The sequence below is a fragment of the Lipophrys pholis genome (genome assembly GCF_963383615.2).
Source record: "Lipophrys pholis genome assembly, chromosome: 21".
Classification (NCBI taxonomy): domain Eukaryota; kingdom Metazoa; phylum Chordata; class Actinopteri; order Blenniiformes; family Blenniidae; genus Lipophrys; species Lipophrys pholis.
Genome location: NC_137649.1, coordinates 3338061 through 3364576, shown reverse-complemented (window position 1 = coordinate 3364576; position 26516 = coordinate 3338061). Strand labels below are relative to the sequence as shown.

Below are 26516 nucleotides of genomic sequence, written 5' to 3'. Positions count from 1 at the left end.
CTGCAGCGACACACTTTACTGCAGTGACACACACTTTACTGCAGCAACACACTTTACTGCAGCAACATACACTTTACTGTAGCAACACACACTTTACTGCAGCGACACACACTTTACTGCAGCAACACACTTTACTGCAGCGAACACACTTTACCGCAGTAACACACACTTTACTGCAGCGAACACACTTTACCGCAGCAACACACACTTTACTGCAGCGACACACACTTCACTGCAGCAACACACTTTACTGCAGCGAACACACTTTACCGCAGTAACACACACTTTACTGCAGCGAACACACTTTACCGCAGTAACACACACTTTACTGCAGCGAACACACTTTACCGCAGCAACACACACTTTACTGCAGCGACACACACTTCACTGCAGCAACACACTTTACTGCAGCGACACACTTTATTGTAGCAACATACACTTTACTGCAGCAACACACTTTACTGCAGCAACGCACTTTACTGCAGCGACACACACTGTAGCAACAGACTTTACTGCAGTGACATTATGGGTACGTCCGAATTGTCCGTCCTATCTCCTTATCTATGGACTTTACCTTAACCCCTGGATGACATCACGGGGTTAAGGAAAGGTGTTAGGAGGCTTCCTAAAGGAGTTAGTAAAGGTGATCACGGTGGTGAGGCAGTCAGACTTTAACTTAGTGACGTCATAATAATGCGACGGCGGCGCAAGTTAGTGACGTCTGCCATGGTGGGGAAAGAACTACAAGTTTCCAAAAATGAACTAGAAAAAGCACATTTGGGTTCTAGATGATTTCAAGTTGTTCTAGGCAGATTATTACTTTGGTAACTTACATGATCTGCTCCTTTTTCAGTCATCCTGAGTTTCCCTGAACGCTCCGATGAGCGGGTTCCTTTAAATGTTGTCGCCGCAAGGAATTGTGGGAGAACATGAGCTGGTCTCCTTTGGTAAAGGAACCATCAGTGGTTCCTAGGCTAAAGGAGGTTCTAAAAGAAGCATCAGTGGTTCCTAGGCTAAAGGGGGTTCTAAAGGAAGCATCAGTGGTTCCTAGGCTAAAGGAGGTTCTAAAGGAAGCATCAGTGGTTCCTTGGCTAAAGGAGGTTCTAAAGGAAGCATCAGTGGTTCCTTGGCTAAAGGAGGTTCTAAAGGAAGCATCAGTGGTTCCTAGGCTAAAGGAGGTTCTAAAGGAAGCATCAGTGGTTCCTAGGCTAAAGGAGGTTCTAAAGGAAGCATCAGTGGTTCCTAGGCTAAAGGAGGTTCTAAAGGAAGAATCAGTGGTTCCTAAGCTAAAGGAGGTTCTAAAGGAAGCAACGAGCCTCCTTTCCTTTGCTTACTGAGAATCGGACATTCCTTATCATGGCCGCCACACAGAACACTTCCATGGTGAAGGAAAAGTCGATAGAGAAGGAGTTAGGAGGAACTTTTTGAATGTACCCACACTTTACTGCAGCAACACACTTTTTCATTCAGTCTCCCTTCACATTTGAATTTTTTTTTTACATTGAATCATTAAAGAAATCTTCTTTTATCAAACTTTCAGACCAGCCTGTGTGTTTGAGGAGGAGAAGTCCTGCTGTTTGTTAGAAAGGTTAAACACGCTGATGAGCTGCCTCCTATTCACTGACATTTAAAAAGAAAAACGTCTCAATATGTGAAAGCAAATCAAGCACATTTACTGTTAAGGTCATGATAAAAAAACTCAGATTAAAATGTAGTTTGATCCAAATTCTATAACGGGTCGGCAACCTTCAACACTCAAAGGGTGTCGTCACTATAATAATATTCAATTAGCACATATATGCATGGGAGCCGGGTTTTTAGAACCATGACTGAGTGGTGTGGCTTTCAGTGTCGTTCAGTTGTGTAATTACAGACTATTTTGCGTTTAGTGAATAATTACCACTCTGACGCCTTGAGCATGAAGCTTTGTTCCTCCACACGTCTGCTGACTGGTAGTGACGATCGTCACTCTCAACAAGTCCCCAATGTTAAAGGAGTCATATCACAGAACTTTTAAACACTTCCACAAGGTTCCTGTTGGTCCAAAAACGTATTCAAAGTTTTTTTCCCCCAAATCCAGCTTGTAATTGATTTTCAACCAGTTGAATATTCGATCATTCCAGCCACATTCAGAATCTGCTGTGTCTGTGTGAGCTGGAATGGCTCCGCCCCACATGTCCATCTTGGGAGGAGGAGGAAGTACTTCCTCTCCTGATGTCACGTGCTATTGTTTACACTCTGTCACTAAGTTAAGGAGAAACATTGTTCAACCAAACCGATATGAAGCAGAACCTGAGCCAGAAGGAGAAGCTCCTGAAGAAGTTCAGACTCTGCTGCTGCAGCAGGACGTTTCAGAAGGTTAGTAAAACATCTAGTGTCTGAATATGGTCATGAGCTGCACTGAATACTTACTTTACAAAGACATGTGGAGAACAGGAGAATATCCTGGGCCGACATTGAGTGTAACAAAGCAGTTTGTTCCTCGCAGCACTTTATTCCAGCACTTTAAATGTTCACCAGCACTTTAAGATCAGGCTTTTTGCACATATAAATAAGTTTGCACACAATTGTTTTTAACTTATTTATTGAGTTTCCTGTTGTTGTCTGTAGATCCGGCCGTCTGTGGAGGCAACACAACTATTAATTGATGAATTGATCAATATATGTGTATTTAAGACGGGCTGATTCTTCAGTAGTTGTGTTGCTGTGAAGGTTTGGAGATGTGGGTGAGAGTGGTGTGTGGTGTGTGAGGAGAGTTTTCACTTCTTCTCTTGTGTTCAGGCCGGTGTCCAGGCAAAAGATTCCCCCTTGCCTGGACACTGCTAAAAAAGGTTCCGGGCTGAACCAAGAGGAGGAGCAAGTGGGGGGGGCACATAGTTTTAGCAGGATTTAGGATTTAGTTCTTTATTGCGGTGTTTGGTTTTTAGGTCTGTTTGCTAATATGGGTTTTGTTTCATTAAGTTAAAGTTCTGGTTTTGGTTGGGAGGATTTTAACTTAGTTTTAAGACACTAATGTTAACTTTTATCACCATTTGAGTTTTAGTGGTTTCACCCAGTTGAGTGAACTGGATTTAAGGCGCCTTTTAACATGATTCAGGGTTCTGCTGCTGGAGAACCCACTTCTGAATGCTCTGATGCACTTTTTGGCACGTGTCAGACTCTGCAAAGCCACATTTGATCTACAGTCTATCAGCACAACTTCGCAGACATGAATAATACCTCACAATAAACAAACAAACAAACAAACAAAAACTGGCCTCATCTGTTGCAAACTAACCAGCCTGATGCTTCGAAAAGTAAAATAAAATCATATAAATCAGAGTATTTTACTTACAGGTCCCACATTTACAGTAGAGTCAAGGTTGGTACAAGCTTTATTAGAAGTTTTGTAGACAATCCAACGTTGTTCTGATGTTATGAAAACTCTCCTCCCTACAGTACTGAGAGCAACATGCAAAACTTTAGGAAGTCTTGTTGGTAGATTCTCATTAAAGATCAAATTAATCCACTGGGTCCTCACAGGCTCAGATAAAGGCAGTAAAAATCAACTCCTCTGCTCGTTGATACTATTAATAACGGTGCATCTGGTTTTGTTGTTGTTGTTGATGTTTGTTTACTTGCAGAGCTGCCTGGTTGTGGGCGGGTCAAAGGGAGGGTCTACCTGGACTGGGGTTGGCTAAAAACCCTGGTGACGCCATAAAGGGTTTGAGTTCTGATTCGCTCATTGGAACACACACTTTAGAATAAATGAAACAAACCAGAGAAAGAGAGACAACAGACTTTCTTCACTTCTGGAGTGTCCTTCCAGGTATGGGGACGAATAATACTGTAGGAAAACCTTTAGAAAGTGAATTTTGCATGATATGTCCCCTTTAAAATATTTCATGTGCTGTAAACAATCCTGTTATTGTTCATACACGCCGCTTTGCACACACTGGTGGTTTTGTTGACTGGCTTTATTGAAACGTCGTTGCTCCACAGCACCGCGGTCTTCTGGTGAGGTTCAGACGCTCCTCTCAGTGACAGGAGAGGAGATCCAGCAGGAGATGGACCTCCTCTCAGTGACAGGAGAGGAGATCCAGCAGGAGATGGACGCTGCAGTTTGGATTGAGAACGTATTCACTGTGTCCCAGATAAAGAAGCTCACGGCTTCAGACGACGGCAGAGCTGTGTTCTTCGCACCACTTTTGTTGCGTATTGACGTTACATCCCTGCCTTGTTCACAGCCCCGCCTACATTTTACCTCACTCTCTGGAGTGGGACCGACCAACACAGTTGATGTAGGTGTGCTTTACCTTACTGTACTACCTTACCATACCGTACCGCCCTGCTCAGGGATGTACTGCAGTGGGACCGAGGCTCAAGGAGCCGCAGCAGAAGGACCAAAGAGCCGCATATGGCTCCGGGTCCCAGGTTGCCGACTCCTGGTCTATAAAGTTGATTCTCATGTCAGTTACTAGGAACCATGATAGAATATTACTACAGTCTGGAAAACCTGTAAAAGAAGTAAAACATGGTTAAGCGTCTTCTTATGAGGCTGTGGCTCCGTTGGCTGGTCAGTCAGGATGAAAACTCCATCCATCCATCCGTCCATCCATCCGTCCATCCATCCGTCCATCCATCCGTCTGTCCATCCGTCCATCCATCCATCCATCCATCCATCCATCCGTCCGTCCGTCCGTCCGTCCGTCCGTCCGTCCGTCCGTCCGTCCGTCCGTCCATCCATCCATCCATCCATCCATCCATCCATCCATCCATCCATCCATCCATCAGCACTTTCCTCTTCTTCTCAAAAGATTTATTGTGGTCTCATTAAGTGGCCATATTTGTTCTAATAAACAGAATTTGCTGACTCAGGGTGAAGGTATCGTGTTCCTGTGTCCATGTCAACTTGAAGCACAAGTTTCTATGAAGAAGGACTGAAAATGATGAAAAAGACACTTTCATTCTGTGTCTTCAGGGGAGAAAAGAACCTCCAGCCTTCATTGGGTCAAAATGGCAGTGAGCAACATCTCTGTCTCCAACAACCTCCTCCAGCTCTCCTGGATGGAATCCAAGCTACTCCCACACCAGGAGGTACAACCTCTGCAGGGGGTAATCGTCTCCTCCTGGACCTCCTCCTGGTCTCCTCCTGGACCTCCTCTTAGACCTCCTCCGAGTCTCCTCCAAGTCCCCTCCTAGTTTCCTCCCGGTCTCCTCCCAGTCTCCTCCCGGTCTCCTCCTGGTCTCCCCCCGGTCTCCTGGTTTCCCCCCGGTCTCCTCCGAGTCTCCTCCTGGTCTCCCCCGGTCTCCTCCCGGTCTCCTCCTGGTCTCCCCCCGATCTCTTCCTGGTCTCCCCCCGGTCTCCTGGTCTCCTCCCGGTCTCCTGGTCTCCTCCTGGTCTCCTCCCGGTCTCCTCCCAGTCTCCTCCTGGTCTCCTCCCGGTCTCCTGGTCTCCTCCCGGTCTCCTCCCAGTCTCCTCCTGATCTCCTCCCAGTCTCCTCCCGGTCTCCCCCCGGTCTCCTCTCGGTCTCCTCCTGGTCTCCTCCTGGTGTCCTCCCGGTCTCCTCCCAGTCTCCTCCCAGTCTCCTCCTGGTCTCCCCCCGGTCTCCTGGTCTCCTCCCGGTCTCCTGGTCTCCTCCCGGTCTCCTCCCAGTCTCCTCCCGGTCTCCCCCCGGTCTCCTCCCGGTCTCCTCCTGGTCTCCTCCTGGTGTCCTCCTGGTCTCCTCCCAGTCTCCTCCCGGTCTCCTCCCAGTCTCCCCCCGGTCTCCTCCCGGTCTCCCCCCGGTCTCCTCCCGGTCTCCTCCCAGTCTCCTCCCAGTCTCCTCCTGGTCTCCTCCCAGTCTCCCCCCGGTCTCCTGGTCTCCTCCCGGTCTCCTGGTCTCCTCCCGGTCTCCTCCCAGTCTCCTCCTGGTCTCCTCCCAGTCTCCTCCCGGTCTCCTCCCGGTCTCCTCCCGGTCTCCTCCTGGTGTCCTCCCAGTCTCCTCCCAGTCTCCTCCTGGTCTCCCCCCGGTCTCCTCCTGGTCTCCTCCCAGTCTCCTCCCAGTCTCCTCCTGGTCTCCCCCCGGTCTCCTCCTGGTCTCCTCCCAGTCTCCTCCCTTGTCAGAACTGGAACCAGCTCTTCTTCTGAACACACCTTCTAAAAGGCAGAAGGAAGTTTCATCAACGGGAGGAAACTCGACCGTCACGCAGAAACATTTGTTCTCAGCAGCGAGAACCCAGCAGCAACGTTAACACGTCCTCTGATGACACTGCAGGTTTCATTTCCAGATGAGGAATCAGAATCGCTCAAACCTCATCAACTCCCATCCCTGCTTGGCAGGATGAGAACAGCCGTTTAATGCTGGGGACAGTCTAAGTAGTGTGATTACCAGTCCTAATGAAACAAGTTCCTCTGAGAGTGTGAGGCTGATCAGGTTTAACATATCTGGACTTCTGAGGACTTCAAATAAATCATTTATTACAACTCTTCAGAAAGAGAGATAAAAAGGAAAAGTCGCCTGCTGGTTGTATCTTAACAGGAAGTCATATTGTGGATTTTTAAATGATTCAGCATGAGGTGCTAATGCTGAGAGCGTCATTTAAATATACCAATTATGACGTGCAGACGGAGGAGACACTTCCATTAGGAGCCTTCAAATGAGTCGTTTCTTGTAAAGTGATGTTAATATTGTGAACATTGTCATTCCTGCTCCAAGCATTGAATCCTCCGGTCAGCAGCCGGTAACTGACCGCCTGCCGTGCTCCGATTACAAGTCAGTATTTCACTGGAAAGAGGACGGCGCTAAAAGCAGAGCAGCTTTAATGTTCCAATCAAAGGAAGCTGAACTGTGGCGGCGGCACATGAAAGCAGGGAAATGAGGCGGCAGACGTCCTGTCCAGAGAAGGTCAGCAGTGGTGGTTCTGTGTCCACACCAACCGGTCCGGAGGTTCTGACCCGGGGTGACCTGGGGTGACCTGCGGCATTGGGTCCAGAGATTCTGACCCGGGGTGACCTGCGGCGACCTGCGGCGTTGGATCCAGAAATTCTGACCGGGGTGACCCGGGGTGACCTGCGGCATTGGGTCCAGAGATTCTGACCCGGGGTGACCCGGGGTAACCTGCGGCGGTGGGTCCAGAGGTTTGGTTCTGACCCGCAGTGACCTGCAGCGGTGGGTCCAGAAATTCTGACCCGCGGTGACCTGCGGCGCCAGGTCCAGAGGTTCTGACCCGTGGTGACCTGCGGCGCCAGGTCCAAAAATTCGGTTCTGACCCGTGGTGACCTGCAGCGGCGGGTCCAGAGGTTCTGACCCGGGGTGACCCATGGTGACCTGCGGCGCCAGGTCCAAAGATTTGGTTCTGACCCGTGGTGATATGCGGGAGTGGGTCGAGAGGTTCTAACCCGCGGTGACCTGCGGCGGCGGGTCGGTCTGGGTTCAGTCACACTCATGATGGCGAGCGGACGGCGTTCCTAATCAGCTTCCTCCCCGGGATTCATTATGCAGCTGCAGTGAGTAATGAGCGCGTCCAGAGCTTTGAAGCTCACTTTAATCATCGCGCCGAACACCATTACTAAGCAACGCAGAAGTTGCACATGTCTCACGAGGACGCGGTGACGCTGCGTGGAGAGAGATTCACCACGGCGGAGCAGATAAAGTCCAAGTGTGGCTGTGAGCTCATCCTCGTCCTCGACTCCAGTTTTCCACTCGCTGCTGCAGGAGCACGTCTGTGTGCTTTTATACTTCAATACACAGAAATACTCGGAGCATGTACATGTTTTAATCTGCACCTGGTTGTCATCCTTCCTTCAGAGATCCAAACTTTATGTTGCTCTTAGAAAACATGTCTTGATTTCGGAGCAGTGCAAGACCAAGACAATCCATCCAGAAAACATTTACTGAGCTTCTTTCAAAAAGTTCCACTTTCAACCTGAAACTGTCTTTAAACAAAGATGTTTCCTGAAACAAAAGTCCAGAGCTCGTATTCAGGAAGCGTCTCAGAGTCTCTTAGGAGCTCCTGTCTCAGCCTGAACGTCCTTAGCAAGGAATCTCAGCTTCAAAGTGATTCAAGAAGTTTCTCAGAGCAACTTTTAGCAAGGAGTTGACAGCAACTTTTATCTTAGTGAGGAGGCGTGGTCGACCACGTTGTTATATATGATGCAGTTTGCTGAAAGCTGATTGGTTGTTAGAGAAAGGAAGACAGAACAAAAGCCTCTGTGCTCCTCGTAATGAACGGAGAAAATGAACCCATCTAATATTAAAAATGTTTAATCATGAACATTATTCTTTGTCTATTTAATGAAGAAACGGCGCACCAGACAGAAACAAAAACAAACACTCCTTTAGAATATTTACTTTTTTCACACCTTCAAAATAATTGTACTCACAGTGCGCGGCACCAGTGATTAAATAAACGGAGAACATCTTTCCTTTCTCTTTGTCTTTCCATCGTCTTGTTTGTTTAAGAAACTCTTAAACTTCTTAAAAGTCCTCCTCACTACTTTTAGTGGTTTTGCACCTGAGGAGCTCTCTGAGGGCTTAAGATGCTTTTATTTTAGTGAAGAAAGATTCTAAAAAAAATCAGAAATTTCGAGGAATTGTAAGATTTTTTTATAACGTCACCAAGAGCAACTTTTAGTCTTAGAATGCTTTGTGAATACGGGACCTGGATTTCTGCAGAAACAAACTAATCCTCACTTTGTTTAAGTTCCTCTCAGAATCCAAAGACTAGAACTTAGGATCCAGTTTCAGTTGTTGACGTTCGTCTCTAAAACGATGTCAAAACATTTCTGAAGGAAATTCCTCGTCACACTCAGACTAACTGGTATTTCCAGCATTTTATTTTGGCGGGACGTCCCCGGTTTGTTGACGTCTCAGCGTCACAGAAACTCCAGAAGATTCCCGAGGCTTTGTGTCACAAGATCCCGTTTGTCCACTGGATCTCTCCACATCTGGATTCTCTCTGGAAAAACCATCAGCCATCAGTTTCACTACCTTCAGACTTTCTCGAGGCTTCAAGACTCTTTTCTTTGAGAACGTCTGGAGTTTTTTCACCCTGAATCAGTCAAATGTTGATATTCTGGCTGGAGCTGCCGCCGCGCCATCTTTGATATCCCAGAATCCCTTGGGGCAGGTTTCCCAAGATGGCGTCAGTCAGGAAACATCGACAGTTTGATGGTTTGTCAGTAAACTTCTGGACTTTGGGGTGAGAGATTTGATAAACTGCAGGTTGAAATGAGAGGAAATGAGAGGAGATGGTCTAGTTTGGCTTTATTCTCTTGGCAGAATCTCTCCTTTATGGAAGGACAGGTTCAAGATTGTTCTGGAAAAGTAACTGCAGTAGCGCCACCTGCTGTTTACTGTCAGGGGGCCCTGTTTACACAGCAAAGACACACACTGAAAGCGATGTAGTGAGCATGCCAGGCCACGTGGTGGCGCTGTTTGTTGAAATCACACATACTACATGCTGGAGAGAACAATACACTACAAACATTAACACAACCAGGAGAACCCGACATTCGTATGGACAGGCGAGGAACTGGATGGTATTAGAGGAGAATCTCAACTATAGAACTACCAACATGGACGATAAATCTAGAACACAGACTGGGAGGCAGTTTGGCCTTTAGGCCACCACACGGATGGCTTGGCTCACTCTCTACACTTTACTAAGCCTTGGTGAACATCGTGAATTCTCTCTATTGTCTCGGATCTCATGGAGGTGGGAATGACTATATGGCTCCCCCTTTACAATCAACCAGCCTACCACTGACAGCTCACCCCGGACCTTATAGAAAATCTCTGACAGCTTCTGGGACCTGCCTTTCATATTCTGACCAGCCTGACTGAGGGAGCTGTTTCACTAACTGTAAGTGGGGTCTCTTATCTGCTGCAGCTTCTGAGGGGTGGCTGGTAGGTGGTTGATGACAGCTCCAATGTGCGCTGTCACGTCTTCCTCCAGTTGCTCGTCGCTGGTCTGCTCCAGTGGACCCTTTGACAGTGCGTCCGCCACTGCCAGGGTTTTGCCAGGTGCGTATTGTGCTTCATTAAAACGCATGTCTCATCAGAAGTCTCTGGCACCTTAGTGGAACAGGTCTTTTTTTTGTTCATTAAGGGCACTAAGGGCTTGTGGTCGGTGATTAATGTGAAAGTCTCTGTCCGATCAGATACTTTTCGAAGCGCTCACAGGCCCAGATGCTTGCTAAGCATTCTTTCTCTATTTACATGTTCCTGGTTTCTGGGTCGCGTAGCCTGCTGGATCAGTATGCTACCGGCTTCCAATCTTCTCTATGCTGCTGTAGCAGGACTCCACCGAGCCCAGAGCTGCTGGCAGCCGACACCATTGTGGGCTTGGTGGCATCATAGAAGGTGAGCACAGGCGCAGATGACAGGGCGGATTTCAGTCTTTTGAAGAAGGATTCCTGCGCTGGACCCCGCTGCCACTCAGACTTGGTTTTGAGCAGTTCATAAATTGGTTGTCCAACTGTAGACATCTCCGGAATAAACTTAGGTAGGTGACCATACCGATAAAGCCTCTTAGCTCAGCAAAATTTTGGGGTCTGGGGACATTTCCGATCCCTTCTACTTTTACTGGGTTTGGTTTCACCTCATTTTCATCAATGATGTGACCCAGAAATCGGATCTTTCAGACCGGCTGCCTCGATCATTTTGGATTTGGTAGAACCGCAGGATGTGAAGACTTTGGATCCTGAGAGTCTTGCCATTATTTCTTCCATTGTATTCAACACATATTTCTCTTGCTGTAGCTTTGTTCAGTTTTCTTAAATCTCCACAGCATCTTACTTCAACCTTGTTGAGCTTTAGGACCGGCACCATCGCCGCGCACCATTCAGTGGGCTTGGTCACTTTTTCAACGATGCCCTCAGTCTCTAATCTTTGTTGCTCCTTTTTAACAAGTGGTATGAGCGGTAGTGGGACTCTTCTCGCCACATGGACTGCATATGGCTCTGTATCGTCTTTGAGTAGGATTTACACAGTTTCAGTCTATAACAAGCCACGGGTTCCGAACACAGCATGGACCTCTTCTACTCTCGTCACCAGTCCCATCTTGACTACCTCTATAGCAGACAGCTGTTTCCTCTGATTACATTCACTGGAAATGAATAGTTTTCACCTTTATACTCTGTTCTGGCCTCAAACATCCCAAAACACTTGAGTGGACCCCCGGGCCCTGAGAAGGGTGTTGTTGTAGAACTCAGCTTGTATTTCTTATTGAGTTGACTGAACGTTTTGTCTGTAATGTCCTTCCCGGTCTGCTGTGAGCTGAGATTTCTGAGACAACTCTTTGTCCCTTATGCCCACAACAAGTCTGTCCCGGATGTGTTCATTCCGCTCGTCTCCAGAATCACAGTTCTCCGTCAGTTCGTATAGGACTCTTATGTAGGCCCTTTCTCCCTGTGGTCGGTTACGTTGGTAGAAACACGCTCTTTCGTGTATTACATTTCACCTTGGTATGAAGTATTCATCAAACTTGGCGATAACTATGTCATAGTTCTTTTTAGCGTCCTCACTCGTGAACTCAAATGACGCGAAGATCTCGGCGTCGCTGCCCATCGCATAGATAAGCGAGCAGACTTGAACCTTGCCATTTTCCTCTTTGTTCAGCTTCATGGCGAACCTGTAGCGTGTGAACCTCTGCCTCCGACGGACGGTTAAGCTTGGACATCTGTGCTCGTTAAAGGTTTATCCCACTTCTGACACCAGGTAATGTCGCCTTGACATCAGAAAAACGCCACAAAAGCTCACTGAACCAGAGCTGGTGGTTTATTGTTTCACCGAGCTGCATCAGAACATCTCACCATCCCGAGTGGTGCGTTTACTGACCACTTAGTGTGGGAAATTACAATTACATTCGTTACAAGATGCTTTGTTTTTTTTCTTCTTTTCAGACTTTCATTTGTACAATATTGTATAGTTATTTTATTAGACTGTTTAGATGTCTCTTTTCTTTCCCTGATTCACTGTTGTAGAATATTGTCTTTTTCAGGTTTATATATTAGTTTGAATATTTCCTTTTTTTTTACCTTAATTTTGTACCGCTTTTATTTTGTATTTATCTTGCACACCTTTCTTTGTATTGGTACAGTTTTGTCCTTCTAAATAACAGTATGTTTCTTCTGTTTGGCTCCTTCCTGATCAGCTGGTCCTACACTTTGTCCTCACACCTCTGCCGTCTGGTTTTTTTTTCTTCCCACTTTGCAGTCCCGGGTCGAAGCGGTCCTGGGCCAGCTCTTCAGACGTTATGACGTGTCGACCGGATCCTCACACGGTCATCGGGAGAGGCTCAGCTTCAAGCTGGAACACTCAGGCGATCTCTCTGGCTCTCTTTGACTGACAGTGAGTAATAAATGGTTTCACACCTGCTCGCTGCTCCACAAGCTCCTGTTCTGAGGAACCTGAACGGCGGCAGAATCCTCTGGATGAGCTTATATCCTCAGTGAAACGTAGGCGCCTGGAAATATATATGCGAGCGTGGGAAGGTTGGAGGCATCGTGGTGTTGCCCGTGGTGACGGTCATGTTGTAGTCCAATTATTCTGTAAGGGCAGAACTGAGAGATCAAGACAAGCAGCGCTGCTCCGGGTTTCACCGGCAGCTCAATCAATACGGACTAAATATAAATATACTGTATATATGTGCTGTTGTTGTTGTCCCCCTGTAATCAGTAATACTCAGCGGTGCAGTGAGGTGAATGTGGAGGAGCCTTTTAGGGTTTTACATAAACAACAGGGGCTGTATTGAGTGGATGAACACAGATTACAGTGACAGAATGAGCCACTTACACGTCTCAGTGTAATGGAATGGGGTGAATGGACGTGAGACTAATTGCTGTCATTAATGACTGATTCCCTCTGGGGCCAAACATAATTAAAATGGATGCGTTGCTGCTTTTCACGGAGAACAAAGCAAAGCGGCGGCGGCGGCTCATTGTTGACAGTCAGAATCCCTCCCGTGTGTTTTTGTCACTGTTCGTCCAAAACCAAGTCGCTTTTTTCAAAAAGTCGTCCAAACCGAACCCAAAGACAACAAAAAGACAAAAAGCGGCGCAGTGGGTGCAGCGTGGCGCGGTGGAGCAGTGGTTAGCACTGTCAGGTACGTAGAACATCCGGATTCATTTTGGCTTCTTGTGTTGAGTTTTCATGTTTTCCCTGTGCCAGAGCTCCCGCTCACGGTCCAGAGACAAAAGATGCATTTTCACCAAAACTACCTTGAACCTTGAATTCTCAGTTTTTCTCTTCAAGGAACCAGAAATGTTGCTGCTTCCTGAAGTCAGGAAGATTCTTGAAGAGTTTAAATGGAGTCCAGCAGCTCAAGGTGAGATCCTGTTAGTTAAAGTGACGCGAGCTCCGGTGAGTTTTCATCCAATCAGACGTGTCCATCACTGACCGCCCTGAGGCTCTCAACGTTTTGAAAAAATAAAGATAATTAACATTAAAGCTGCAAGCAGCGAAGAAGGTGGTGCACGGCGAGGTGTGGTGTCGCTCAGAGAGGAAACCATTGATTTTACGTGACTCTTTCCAGGTTGTTAGGTGGCGCCGTGGAGCCGTTTTGCCCCGCCCATATCTGAAAACTAAAATGCGTACATTTTCAAACTCTCTTTCTTTTCTGCTGCTGGTTGAACTTCTGGAGCCTTTTTTTTTTTTTCCAACACAACATACCCCCCCCCCCCCCCCCCCCCCCCCCCAACAATACAGGATTATATACAAAGAGAAAATTAAATGGAATGACACATAAAATAACAAAATTGCAAATCCAATCTGCATGGAATCAAGTAAACAGAGTAAGTGATCATAGATCAAGAGAAATAATAAAAATTAAAAAGTAAAAGATAGAAATGATGAAGTTAACGTTCATTTGACAATCACAGGGATTCATGGGACAATACCGTCCTTGTCTCATCACTATTCAGGTCATTCATGAAGTGTAAGAAAGAAGTTTTCCGGTTTACCTCAGTTTCACCTCTGACTATGACTGTTTCTTTTAATCCAGATTGCAAATCATCTCTTTAATCCACTGACTGCATGAAGCCGATCAAATCACTCCTGTTGAAATCAATCACCCCTTTTTCTTCAACTGACTGAAATTAATACGTTTCCATTTCTTTACATTTGCAGAGAAACTTTTAGAATCAATGAACAAAACCTCACTTCCATTGGAATAACACTGTCTTATCCTTCTGTCCTCTCCATCTCTCCTTTACTTCTATCCCCTCCTTCTATCCTCTCCTTTCCCCCTTTTTCTCCTTCTTCCATTGGAATAACGTTGTCTTATCCTTCTGTCCTCTCCATCTCTCCTTTACTTCTATCCCCTCCTTTCCCCCTTTTTCTCCTTCTTCCATTGGAATAACGTTGTCTTATCCTTCTGTCCTCTCCATCTCTCCTTTACTTCTATCCCCTCCTTCTATCCTCTCCTTTCCCCCTTTTTCTCCTTCTTCCATTGGAATAACACTGTCTTATCCTTCTATCCTCTCCTTCTTTCCTCTCCTTTTCCCGCTTCTTCTTTCCTCTCCTATCCACTCCTTCTTCCCTTTTCCTTCTATCACTCCTTCTTCCCTCTCCTTCTTTCCTCTCCTTCTTCCCTCTCCTTCTTTCCTCTCCTTCTTTCCTCTCCTTCTTTCCTCTCCATCTTTCCCCTCCTTCTTCACCCTCCTTCTTTCCTCTCCTTCTTTCCTCTCCTTCTTCCCTCTCCTTCTTTCCTCTCCTTCTATCCACTCCTTCTTCCCTCTCCTTCTTTCCTCTCCTATCCACTCCTTCTTCCCTTTTCCTTCTATCACTCCTTCTTCCCTCTCCTTCTTTCCTCTCCTTCTATCCTCTCCTTCTTTCCTCTCCATCTTTCCCCTCCTTCTTCACCCTCCTTCTATCCTCTCCTTTCCCCCTTTTTCTCCTTCTTCCATTGGAATAACACTGTCTTATCCTTCTATCCTCTCCTTCTTTCCTCTCCTTTTCCCGCTTCTTCTTTCCTCTCCTATCCACTCCTTCTTCCCTCTCCTTCTATCACTCCTTCTTCCCTCTCCTTCTTTCCTCTCCTTCTTTCCTCTCCTTCTTCCCTCTCCTTCTTTCCTCTCCTTCTTCCCTCTCCTTCTTTCCTCTCCTTCTTCCCTCTCCTTCTTTCCTCTCCTTCTTCCCTCTCCTTCTATCACTCCTTCTTCCCTCTCCTTCTTCCCTCTCCTTCTTTCCTCTCCTTCTTTCCTCTCCTTCTTCCCTCTCCTTCTTTCCTCTCCTTCTTTCCTCTCCTTCTTTCCTCTCACCCCACCAGCAGAAACTCTCCTCTGACTCTGGTTCTGCAGGTTCTTCCTGTTCAAAGACTTTTTTCTTTCCTCCTCCTGGACTTGCTCATGAGGAATTGTTGGGTTTCCTCAGTAAAAAGGCCTTAATGACTGTTGTTGTTGATGCTCTGTAAATAAAGTTGAATTGAATGGTTGTCAGGATAATTCAATGTGTGACTGTTGGAGAATTCATATCTACAGTTTCACCTAAACTTCATTTCCCAAACCGAGAGTTTAAATAAAGTTCTGAGAGAAACTTTCTCCATCTTCCTCCTGAGAATTGCTTCACGTGCTTCTCGTGTTTTGTTAGAAGAGAAAAAGAATTTTTTTATTTTAGGAATCACATTGTGAGAGTAGGTGGTTCTGTATTCTACGGTCTCCTTTTAGAAGGAGATTCCTTGTTCGACCTGCTTCGCCTGCCAAAACTCAGATAAAACAAGAAAGTTAAATAAATACATGAAATTGGAAAAGCTGAAGAAAGAGAGAAGAATCCGGCCTGGAGGAGATGCTTGTTTCCATGGCAACGCAGAGCATGTGCTGGTGTGTATGGTGACCTCATGGATCCACATCCTCCTCATGTGCCAGACGGCAAGGCGGCGTGTGAACAGCACATGGAGCAGTCACATGTCAAGAGAGGGCGAGGGAGAGAGAGAGAGAGGGAGGGAGGGAGAGAGAGAGAGAGAGAGAGAGAGAGGGAGGGAGGGAGGGAGGGAGGGAGAGAGATAGAGAGAGGGAGAAAGAGGGGAGAGAGGGACAGAGAGGGGAGAGAGGGAGAGAGAGGGGAGAGAGAGAGGGAGGGGAGAGAGAGAGAGATAGAGAGAGGGAGAGAGAGAGAGAGAGAGAGGCAGGGAGAGAGAGATAGAGAGAGGGAGAGAGGGGAGAGAGGGACAGAGAGGGGAGAGAGAGAGAGGGAGCGAGAGCAAGAGAGGGAGAGAGAGAGAGGAGGGAGGGAGGGAGAGAGAGATAGATAGAGAGGGAGGGGAGAGAGACGGAGAAAGATGGATAGAGAGAGGGAGAGCGAGAGATAGAGGGAGCGAGAGAGCGATAAAGAGGGAGGGAGAGGGAGAAAGAGATAGAGAGGGAGAGAGAGGTAGAGGGAGAGAGGTAGAGGGAGAGAGAGGTAGAGGGAGAGAGAGGTAGAGGGAGAGAGAGGGAGGGAGAGTGAGAGAGATAGAGAGATAGAGAGAGGGAGGTAGAGAGAGAGAGGGAGAGAGAGAGAGGTAGAGATAGAGGTAGAGAGAGAGGTAGAGAGAGGGAGAAGTTGATCATCAGCATCGTCACATGAAGAATCTTCTCCGCTGATTTAAACATTTTGGTTTCATGATTCCTGAACAAGTAATAAACATTCATCTTCTTTCAGATCCTCTGGCGACGGAAACATCAGGACAGAAATCTCTAGAGAACATTAAATATTGACAATGTTCAAATGTTCAGGATGAACGAACACACACACACACACACACACACACACACACACACACACACACACACACACACACACACACACACACACACACACACACACACACACACACACACACACACACACACACACACACTTATCCTGCATAAACATGGCAGTGTGAAAGCTGTGCGGGTGTTTAGTATTGCGATTCTGCCCCCATGTGGCGAAAACAAGAATTACACCAGCACCTCATGTGAAGTGTCACAAACTCCCACGAGCGGGACACAAACAGATACTGGGGCGGTCATGTGACATTACACTCATCACTTCAACTTAAGTAATTTAGATGTATTTTATTACACATTTTTTTGTATTGTGGTTCTTTAACAACACACAAGACCAACGTTTTGATTCATCATGAAGTGACTTCAGGCCACAACGGGAGCCATCAAGAGGGACTGTGTGATATTGTGTATGTGTGGATACCTGGGAGGACAGGGGGATGACAGACTGGACTGAAACTAAAGAATGAAAGAGTGGATGAATGAATGAACTGGAGGAGAAGAGGTGCCTCATCCAAGATGGCCACCACACTTTGTTTCTTCCAACCTGATTGTGAATTGATGAGTCACAGAAAACAAGATTAAAAGGTTCACAAATGTTTTTATGATTTTTATACAGAGAAAATGTCATTTCCCACAATAACTCAAGTGTTAACTTCACCTGACTGATGCAGACCAGGACCTGAGGATCTGTTACTGCAGATACAAGGAAGGTTTCCTCTTCTGCCTATTTTCATTTATATTACTGGACAGTCGTACTCAAATCAACAGCTTAAAATAAACCCATTGAAAGACATTTTCAGGCAATTCCTGCCCATTTGGAGTTTATTTTACATTAAAAATAACCATGTGTTCATTTCTCCCGTCTTTAATCAGACCCAAAGGTTTGAAAAACTCTCAAAATTGACTTTAATAACAATTGTACTTGATAAAACCAGAGCAGAACGGTGGAATTGTTGGTAATAAAGTTGCTAAAATGTTCGATTCGAATCAATAAAAACGATTTTCACACGGCTGCACTTTTAATCCCCTTATCTCAAAATGTTAAATTACAAAAACGGTTCACCTCAACAGTTTGTTTTGTGGCTCCCTCTGGTGGTGGATAATCACTGTGACACTCCCACAGGTCGGGGAGTTCAACTTTCTAAAACTACAAATGGGAGCCATTTTTTCTTTTCACAAACGCCACAAAAAAACGCTCATCTCATTAGCATTTAAAGGTACAGACACAGAAACAGCTGGTTCTCACCAGAAGGACTTTTACACTGAAATGAAACTTGAGAGTTAGAAGTGCTGAAACATGCTTAAGTGACAGTTTGTGTTTAATAAAGGTGTGAATGCTCAATAAAAGTGATCCGGAGGGATTTGAGAAGTTTTAATGAAGATCAGAACCTCAGAGGACTTTGAGGCAGGTCTCCAGGTCTGGCGTCTCCAGGTCTGGCGTCTCCAGGTCTGGCGTCTCCAGGTCTGGCGTCTCCAGGTCTGGCGTCTCCAGGTCTGGCGTCTCCAGGTCTTGGGGTCAGTCCTCGTTGACGGAGGTCTTCCTCTGGGACAGGACCAGGTCTTTGACCCGAGGCGTTAGCGCTGTGAGCTGCGAGCGGACGCTCCGCACCTCCTCCTCCTCTTCCTCGTTGGGCGGCCCTTCGTCCTCCTCCTTGCGGCTCTGGCTCTGGCTCAGCAGCTGCTTCACCACCAGGCTCTGGTAGGACGACAGCAGCTGCTGCTGCTCCTGCAACAACAAGCAGAGCAGCAGGACGTTACAGCCGGCGTCAGCAGAGCTGGACCTCGTTTAGAAAACAGAAACTGTTGGTCAGTCCTGTTCATATCCTGAGTGTCAGGAGGACATCACCTCTGCAGGAAGATTAGGTCCCTGAAAGTCTTTTTATATCTGCCAAGAGTGTGAACTAAGTGAACATCAGGTAAATAGTCTGATAGCTTAGAAAGTCCTGGAGGTTTTTCAGTGTTTCATCACAGTCCTTGATGACGGAGATCTGGTGCACGGCCACGTAAAGACAAAACAACCCAGGAAGCTTCATTCTGGGTGTTAAACTACAGACCACAGCTGACCACTGCCCTGAACCACGGGCACCAGGTCAGAAAGAAACCATGGAAAAAAACTACCTGATCACCAAAAGAAGCAGCAAGAGAAGAAAAGGTGTTATCGTGGTGGAGAGGAGGAAGAGGAAGAAGAAGAAGAGGAGGAGGAAGAGGAAGAAGAGGAAGAAGAAGAAGAGGAGGAGGAAGAGGAGGAAGAAGATGAGGAGGAGGAAGAAGGGATTGTGCACTAATGAGTGTTAGTGCAAATGAAATAAAAAGGTTGAGCTCTGGTTTGAAGCCGTTCTAATGTCTTGAAGCATCAACGTGAGTGAGTGGGCGTTAAAGGAAGGAAGGGGGCAGTGGGGGGGGTGTGGACGTACGGCGGGGATTCGTCCGGTCAGCGTGCCGATGATCTGCGGGACGCAGCGACCCGGAGCGTGCAGCATGCAGTGGGTACAGGCCTGGAACAGCAGGACGCTGGTCAGGTGAAGAACCAGGGCCGGATCGTCTGCTTCCTTCAACTGCTCACTGAGAGCCTGACGGTGCAGGAACAGGGCCTGTCTGTGGAGGGGGGGTGGGGGTGGGGGTGGGGGTCGGGGGGGAGAGGGAGAGTGTGTTGGTTCAGACTTGGTTCTAACTTGATTTCTATTTAGCTGAAACTGGTTTTAAACTTTTTATAAAACTGGTTTAAATAATCTTTTCCAACTGGATTTAAACCCGTTTTAAACTGGATTCTGACTCTATAACCATATAATGTTTTATTTTATGACTCTTTTGTCTGTGAACATCAGGAAGTCACCAGAGAAACGTTAAAGTTTGCACATCGTCGCGGTGAACTGAAGACCTTTCTACCCGTTCACACGCTGCTTGTTGGAGCAGCTTCACCTCCACTCAGTGATTCGCTTCAGGACGAAATAGAAAACCGTCTCCTCCACCTTTCTCTTTTCTTGTCTCCCTTCTTCAGCATGAAGCCGCAGACCTCTGCACACGTCTCCATGTTGGTCACAAAGTCTTCGATGGTCTGAAACAAACACAGAGAAACACGTTTCAACACCGACTCACTTTTGATCCTCGACCAAATTCACTGCTCTCACTTTTCCATTCAGGCAGTTGTGCAGCTTCATCAGGGGTCCTTTGGTCTCCTCCGACAGTTTACTGACCATCTTCAGTCGGACCTGCAGGGGGCGACATTCAGCATGAGTCCACACATCGCGGCAGACAGACAGACAGACAGACAGACAGCTACCTCGCTGGTGATGGTGCTGGGGTTCTCCACTGACATCAGCATGTCTGCTGCCAGGAAGTTGACCAGGATGTTGGTCACGTCGCTGCAGACGGTCTTCAGGAGGTGTTTGGCGATGTGGACCTGAGTGTCGTCTGCAGGAAACAGGAAGTCACGACTGATACGACCAAGAGAACTACCCTCAACACGCTGCACCGAGTCAACTGCACCTGGAGCCACTAAACATGTTGAAGCTTTAGAATGAAGAGAACGAAACTCAGGGTTTGTTAGAGGAGCGAAAACTGTGGTTGGAGTTGAGTGAGTGGAATTTCAGAGACATTATCGAGTTTCTTTCAGGGAACTTTCATGACTGGAGTTTCTCTTGTGAATGTTATTATATTCTGTGTGTTGCTATTATGTCGATTGTGCCTCAATCTGTCATTATAGAACCGTTGGGAGGTTTTAGCTGCTGTTTGCAGAGCATGAGAGCACCGTGCATGAAACATGACTGATTTATCAATATTGACCGACACACTGTGTGTGTGTGTGTGTGTGTGTTTACCGGAGAACAGCTTGGCTCCCTTCTCAAACAGCCGGACGTTGTTGTACAGGTTGGTGATCTCCTCCTGCAGCTCCTTGGCGCTCCTCTTCTTGTTGGCGCCCGATGGAGAGCTGGTGGAGGACATGAAGACGGAGCGCAGCACCTCCTGGTAGTTTCTGTTCAGCGGCCTGCAGAGACGCTGGCGGTGAGAAAAGCTGCAGCGGCGGAGGACAGAGAGCTGGGACGCTCAGCCGGGGTGTTACCTGACGAGATGCTCTGCCAGCTCGGACAGGATTTCTTCAGGACAGTCGCTCACTCGCTGCTCCAAGACGGCTTCGATCTCCTCCGGGGCCATAAAGGCGGCTTCAGTCTGTTTGCTGCGGCCTTGAAAAGGTAAAACAGTGGGATCAGGGGAACCGGTTAACGTGCACAGAGACAAGGTACAATGACTCCTGGGTACTTTGCTGTGAGGTTCCAGAGTCTTCGTCACTGTCCTCCTCTTTCCTCCCTTTCTTCTTGGTTTTACGGATGCGGAATTCTCGGGCGTTGCCTCCACCGCCTGATTTCACGCTGCCGCTGCCCTCTGGGACGACAGTCAGAGGATTTTTCACTTAGAAATTAAACCTAAACCACCACAGTGGTTCAGAGTGTGTGTGAGGCTGACTGAGGGCTGCAGGTGGAGAAACGGAGATTCACTGACCTGTGGTCTTCTTCCTGCGCTCGGCTTCCCTCTTCTCCTTCTTGGAAGGTGCAGCGCTCTCCGTCAGGATGGAAGCTTGTTTCAGGTCGTCCTCAGTTATCAGGAACACCGGGTTACTTTTGACCTCCTGAAACCAGACAAAAACCTCCAGATTGAGTTTTTTGTGTGCAGGTTTTACCAAGTGTGTGTGTGTGTGTGTGTGTGTGTGTGAGGAAGCTGAACCTTCTGCGCTTTGTGCTGCATGGCCTCGTCGAACAGAGACAGGCAGCTGCTGATGAACTTCTCGCTGACCACCACCGTTCCTCCCAGCACTCTGCTGGACGACTGCACGTTGGCGTTCCTCAGGGCCTGGCTGATCAGCATCCCCACGTCCTCGGAGGACAGGCAGCTGGGCAGGAGGTGCTGCAGCGCAGAGTCGCGTCAGACCAGGCTCCTCCCACAGGATGGAGTCTTACCGTGAGAGAGTGGCGGCCGTGATCACCTGGAGGTCCGCCCACGTGCCGGAGCTGACCGCCTCCTCCACCGAGGCCTCCACCTGGTCCACCAGCGCCTGACCCACGCAGGCCGCTCGCAGGAACAGCAGCTTGCTGGACTTGAAGCGCTTCTTGATGTAGCTGGACGGGTCGGGGATCCCCAGCCGCACCAACGCATCAAACTCTGCAGGGAGCAGCTCGGCAGTTAAACAACATCCAAAGCAGGATCACGGAGCGGCTCGCCACTCTGCCGGGCCACATTTCAATAAACACAGAAAACCAGCCAGCATATCGGCTGTGACACAAACAAGATGGCAGATAATCCCGACACAACCACATGAATTCAACGGAGGATGTAAAGAACTAATAAACCTCGGGTTGAAACTGTGGTTCTGAAAAGTGTGGCATGAAGGGGTTAACGCGTACCCAAGTATCCGTTCTGCTGGAGGAAGGAGTCCACCCACGTGTTCTGCGTCCGGGCGTAGATGTCGGGGACGTACACGGCCTTGTCCTGACGGCCTCCCACCACGCTTCCCTTCAGACGGCCCGAATTCACCATCTCCTCCAGAACAGCTGGAGAACACAAAGCAGCTGCATGATGCTGGGAAACGTGTTAGAGGCCGACCCGACTCTCCATTGAAAACAGAAACGCGTGTGAAACATTCTGACCTCCATGTAACAAACATGGAACCAGAACCACACTCCCAACGCGTTTCCAAACATGTCAGTGGGGCATTGCCATTAAAAGTTCATGAAGATTTCTTACAGTATAAAAGATGTTCCTGGAATCCAAATGTTCCGATCATGCTGCTGACTGGAGTCGGCCTGAAAAGGAGAAGGACAAACCTCAGGAGAGTTTTGACTCTGGAAAGGTTTAAGCTCTGCTGATCAGTATCAAAGTAAGACTACATGTTGATAGTTCAGTGAAAAAGCCTGATTTGATTCAGACGTCTGTTTGGCTGAAAGAAGGAAAGTCCATCTGCTTTCTGATTCAAAGAGTTGGATCCAGTGAAAGGAAGTCCAACACCATCTGATTGTCTGAGGTTTTATGTTTGGATCCGGTTCAGTATTATCACGGAGCTATCAAACCACCCAGACCCAGCTCACATCGCTTCCGCTTCAAAATAAAAGCATTCATGGAAAGTTTGTCTCTGAAATGCAGCGGCTGGATCCACTGTCTGACAGAGGACTGGATCCACTGTCTGACAGAGGACTGGATCCACTGTCTGACAGAGGACTGGATCCACTGTCTGACAGAGGACTGGCGGTCACCTGGTGATTGCGCTGAACAGGCCTCGTATTCTGGCTCGGTGCCGGGCCACGAAAGCCGGCGTGAAGATGACTCCTCTGTTGTACTGGTCCATGTCTCCCTGGATGAGCTTCCCGAGACGCTTGGACAGCTCCTGGAGACGCAGGAGGAGACGCGTGACGGACAAGGTTGGCGGGCGGCGGGCCGACAGACCTCGCTGCTGGACTGACCTCAGTGAGGAAGTCTCCGGGCAGGTCGTAGTTCTTACACAGCTCCGCGATGCTGATCATCCCGGCCTCCTGCAGCTTGTCGTTCACCTCCTCGGCCAGGCGGTCCAGATACGAGCTGCAGAACACACAACGGGACACACACACTCAGGACCTGTCCACACGGCGACGCCGTTTCATGTAACCGTATCGTTTCTGTTCAATCAGCCACACGGCGCCGCTTTTGAAGAGCCTGAGAACGAGGTCGTTCTAAAATTGGGTTCTAGAGAGGAGGAGCTTCAAGACGCCGCCTCGGCTTCGAGGTGTGGACAGACAAGAGGAACATTTGCTGAAAATGATGTCATGGCCCCGCCTCTCCAATGTGAAGCAGAATTCACCAGCGGTGGATTGTTCACCAGCGGTGGATTGTTCACCAGGAAAGTAGAGCTGCTTAGTTTTACTCTGCTGATGAGGTGTTGTTGCGTCATTGATCCTCAGCCTGAAGTCTTCAAGGTCTTCAAGGTCTTCAAGTCCCTCGTCTGGTTCCACTTTGTACCGACAGACTCAGGCACCGTCCACAACAGCCAAAAATGGCAGGAAAATGGCTCAAAACGATTTAGTCCATACGCCAGGCCTATAGGTGGCGCTGTAACGCTGACAGAGATCAACAACTCTAACATTTGGCCTTATTAAACCAAATATCATCAGCAGCTCCTGCAGCAGGTCGTCCGCCATGTTGTTGCTCAGTGACGTCAAAGAGAGGGAGGCGGGGTCGTCGGGTGGAGAGGCGGGGCCATGACATCATCATTATCAGCTAAAGTGCGTCTTGTCCGTCCACACCTCACAGCCGAGGCGGTGTTTTCAAATCTCTACACTCTGCAACCCATTTTCAAAACAACCCGTTTTCAGGCTCCCAAAATGCGGCGCCGCCGCGATGATCGGACAGAAAAACGGTGCGTTTTCATGAAACGGCGTCCTCGTGTGGACACGCCTCCATACTGCATGTGTGTATGGAAATGAAGATTCTTTGATTGCAACTCATGAATTCATCTGCAAACCTGATCAGATCAGACGAGACTTTATCAATTCTCCGTGGGGAAAAGCAATATTACATGAAATATAATGGTAATTTTGACCTCTCTAGCCAGTTTAGTGCCTTTTAAAGATTTTAAAACGTGATGTTTCTCTCTATATATCAAACATTTATAAAGTGTTTGAACCCAAATTTTAAAACAAAGGACTTTTAATATATTTTTTAGGTCTTTTATCTTCAATAACATTTATTTATTTATTGCTTTGAATGTTTTGTTGAAATATTCTACATGTAGGATTTAAGCCATTTAAGTCAAAGTAGCGACTCTTAAATTATTGTACTTTTTTGTGACTTTAGCCAATTTAAGCAATGTTTGTAATTTGTGTCTGATGATGTTGAATGAAACTTCTTTATTTGGGTTTAATCTTTGTTGTCAGGGAGTCGATACAGAGGGGCTGAAGAGCCACATGTGGCTCCAAAGCTTCCCTGGAAGGTTTTACTCTGACGGAGTAGGTTTAATGATGAAACATTGAACAGCTTTGTGCTTCAGCACGACTTGATACTCACTCATCGATCAGCTGCCCGAGGACCAGCTGAACCCCTCTATCCGACTTTGCGATGTCACTCGCCCGGCTCTCAACGTGGACCCAGTCCACATTGAGGATCTGAAAGGAGATCAGAGAACATGTGAGGGGAGCGTGAGGGGGAGGGTGAGGGGGGGGGGGGGGGGGGGGGGGGGGGGGGGGGGGGACGACCCGGAACTGGATAAAACCGCGCTGGAGATAGATGGACGGACGAAAGAATTAGTGGGTGATGGACAGATGAATGAGAGGGTGATGGACAGATGGACAGATGGATGGATGGATGACCTTTAGATACAGTAATTGAACGCAGCCATACGGACCTGCTGGAGATCCACAATGTTGATTCTCCCTGTGAAACACAAACACAGCATGGCCTCAGTGTTGGCTCCACACGAACAGTCTTGATTTACAGGCTGACTTGTCACCTCCATGGACGTAGAGCTCGTCTCGGATCTCCCTGCTGATCTGAGCCGGGGTGATGTACTCCTTCCCGTCCAGCGTGTGCACCACGTCCAGCTTCTTCTCTTGGACCAGCTTAGCAATTATTTCAATGCAGTTCCTCTCGGACAACCTGGACAGACAGCCGGCAAAACAACATCGTGTGACGGAAGCTTTACTTTGGTAAAACAGCTGTTATAAAGAATTCTCATCGCTCTTTCTGGTACTTTAGTTTCAACATGTTAAAGCCTTGTTCTGTAGAACGGCGTCACTTTAGAAGCCTTCCCTCTGGATGACAGGTAGCATTAGCCAGCGGCTAGCAGCCGGAGAACAGGCTTTTACCTTTGGATTGATTCACTGAACTGAGCCCGCTGGAAGTCCGCGGCCAACCGGCGGATCTCCTCCCAGTCCGCCGCCATCCTGCACACTTTAGGCTGTCAGTGAGCCGTCAGGAACCGTCAGTGAGTCAGTTTGCTGCGAGCCGGCTAACGAGCAGTCAGTGAACCACACGTCAACATTCAATGACGTAGTACGGCGAACCGGAAGAACCAAAACGCGAAGCGACATTCTTCTTCTTTTATGGCGGTTGGCAAGCAACGAATTTGTGCATTACCGCCACCTACTGGTTTAGAGTGTGGGTCAATGGCTTCACCCTCCCTCTCAAAAAACAAAACAAAACAAAACAAAAAAAACAACCTTAGATGAATAAATAAAATGATGTCCTCCCCACTAACTGACTCAAACATAACCTGATATCCCTTACTCCCTGAGTGCTGCTGTAGTATATCTGTACGAAGCGACATTTCCAGATGCAGCTCACTTTAGCACTTTAGGCATAGATAAGATCATTTTAAAAAATTCTGTACTGTGTTTGTTAATGTGGTATGTTGTAGTGTTATGTCATATATGCAGTGCTTCATGTGGAAAAAGATAAGTGCCTGTACTCCTCTTGGTGACCTGCTGTCAGTCTCTCATACAAATATTGACAAAAACATGATATTCAGTGGCGCTTAAAGACATTTTGTACGACAGGTGGTCGGTGTAAAATAAAGGCACCTTGTGCAGCGTGTGACATTAAAAAAAAAACAAAAAAAACAACCCACAAGCACATGTTGTAAGTCATTGCATATTTATTTAAATATTGGCAGACTTTTAATAATTTCCCCCAAAAAAATTAAAGGAAAGACAGAGAGAGAGAGAGAGAGAGAGAGAGAGAGGAGAGATGAGTGGATGTCACTACACACCATCCTGAATAAGTTCAGATATACTTTTATTGTCCCCGTGAGGATTTTTATTTATTCAGTCTGTACAGCAGTACATGTATT

General features: G+C 47.6%; 1 protein-coding gene across 1 annotated transcript; it reads right to left on the bottom strand.

Annotated features, from left to right (window-relative positions):
• Window positions 1–17291: 17291 nt before the first annotated feature.
• Window positions 17292–25729, bottom strand: ufl1 (UFM1-specific ligase 1). Its single transcript, XM_080491360.1, has 19 exons — window positions 25534–25729; window positions 25179–25324; window positions 25074–25102; window positions 24737–24834; window positions 23161–23275; window positions 22954–23084; window positions 22448–22506; window positions 22108–22254; window positions 21690–21865; window positions 21431–21610; window positions 21209–21335; window positions 20969–21091; window positions 20772–20892; window positions 20530–20696; window positions 19992–20122; window positions 19840–19920; window positions 19681–19766; window positions 19126–19306; window positions 17292–18437 (listed from the first exon to the last, which is right to left on the bottom strand). Exons 1-19 carry the CDS (start codon window positions 25608–25610, stop codon window positions 18228–18230), a joined length of 2385 nt encoding a protein of 794 aa, XP_080347486.1. The 5' UTR covers window positions 25611–25729; the 3' UTR covers window positions 17292–18227.
• Window positions 25730–26516: the final 787 nt, after the last annotated feature.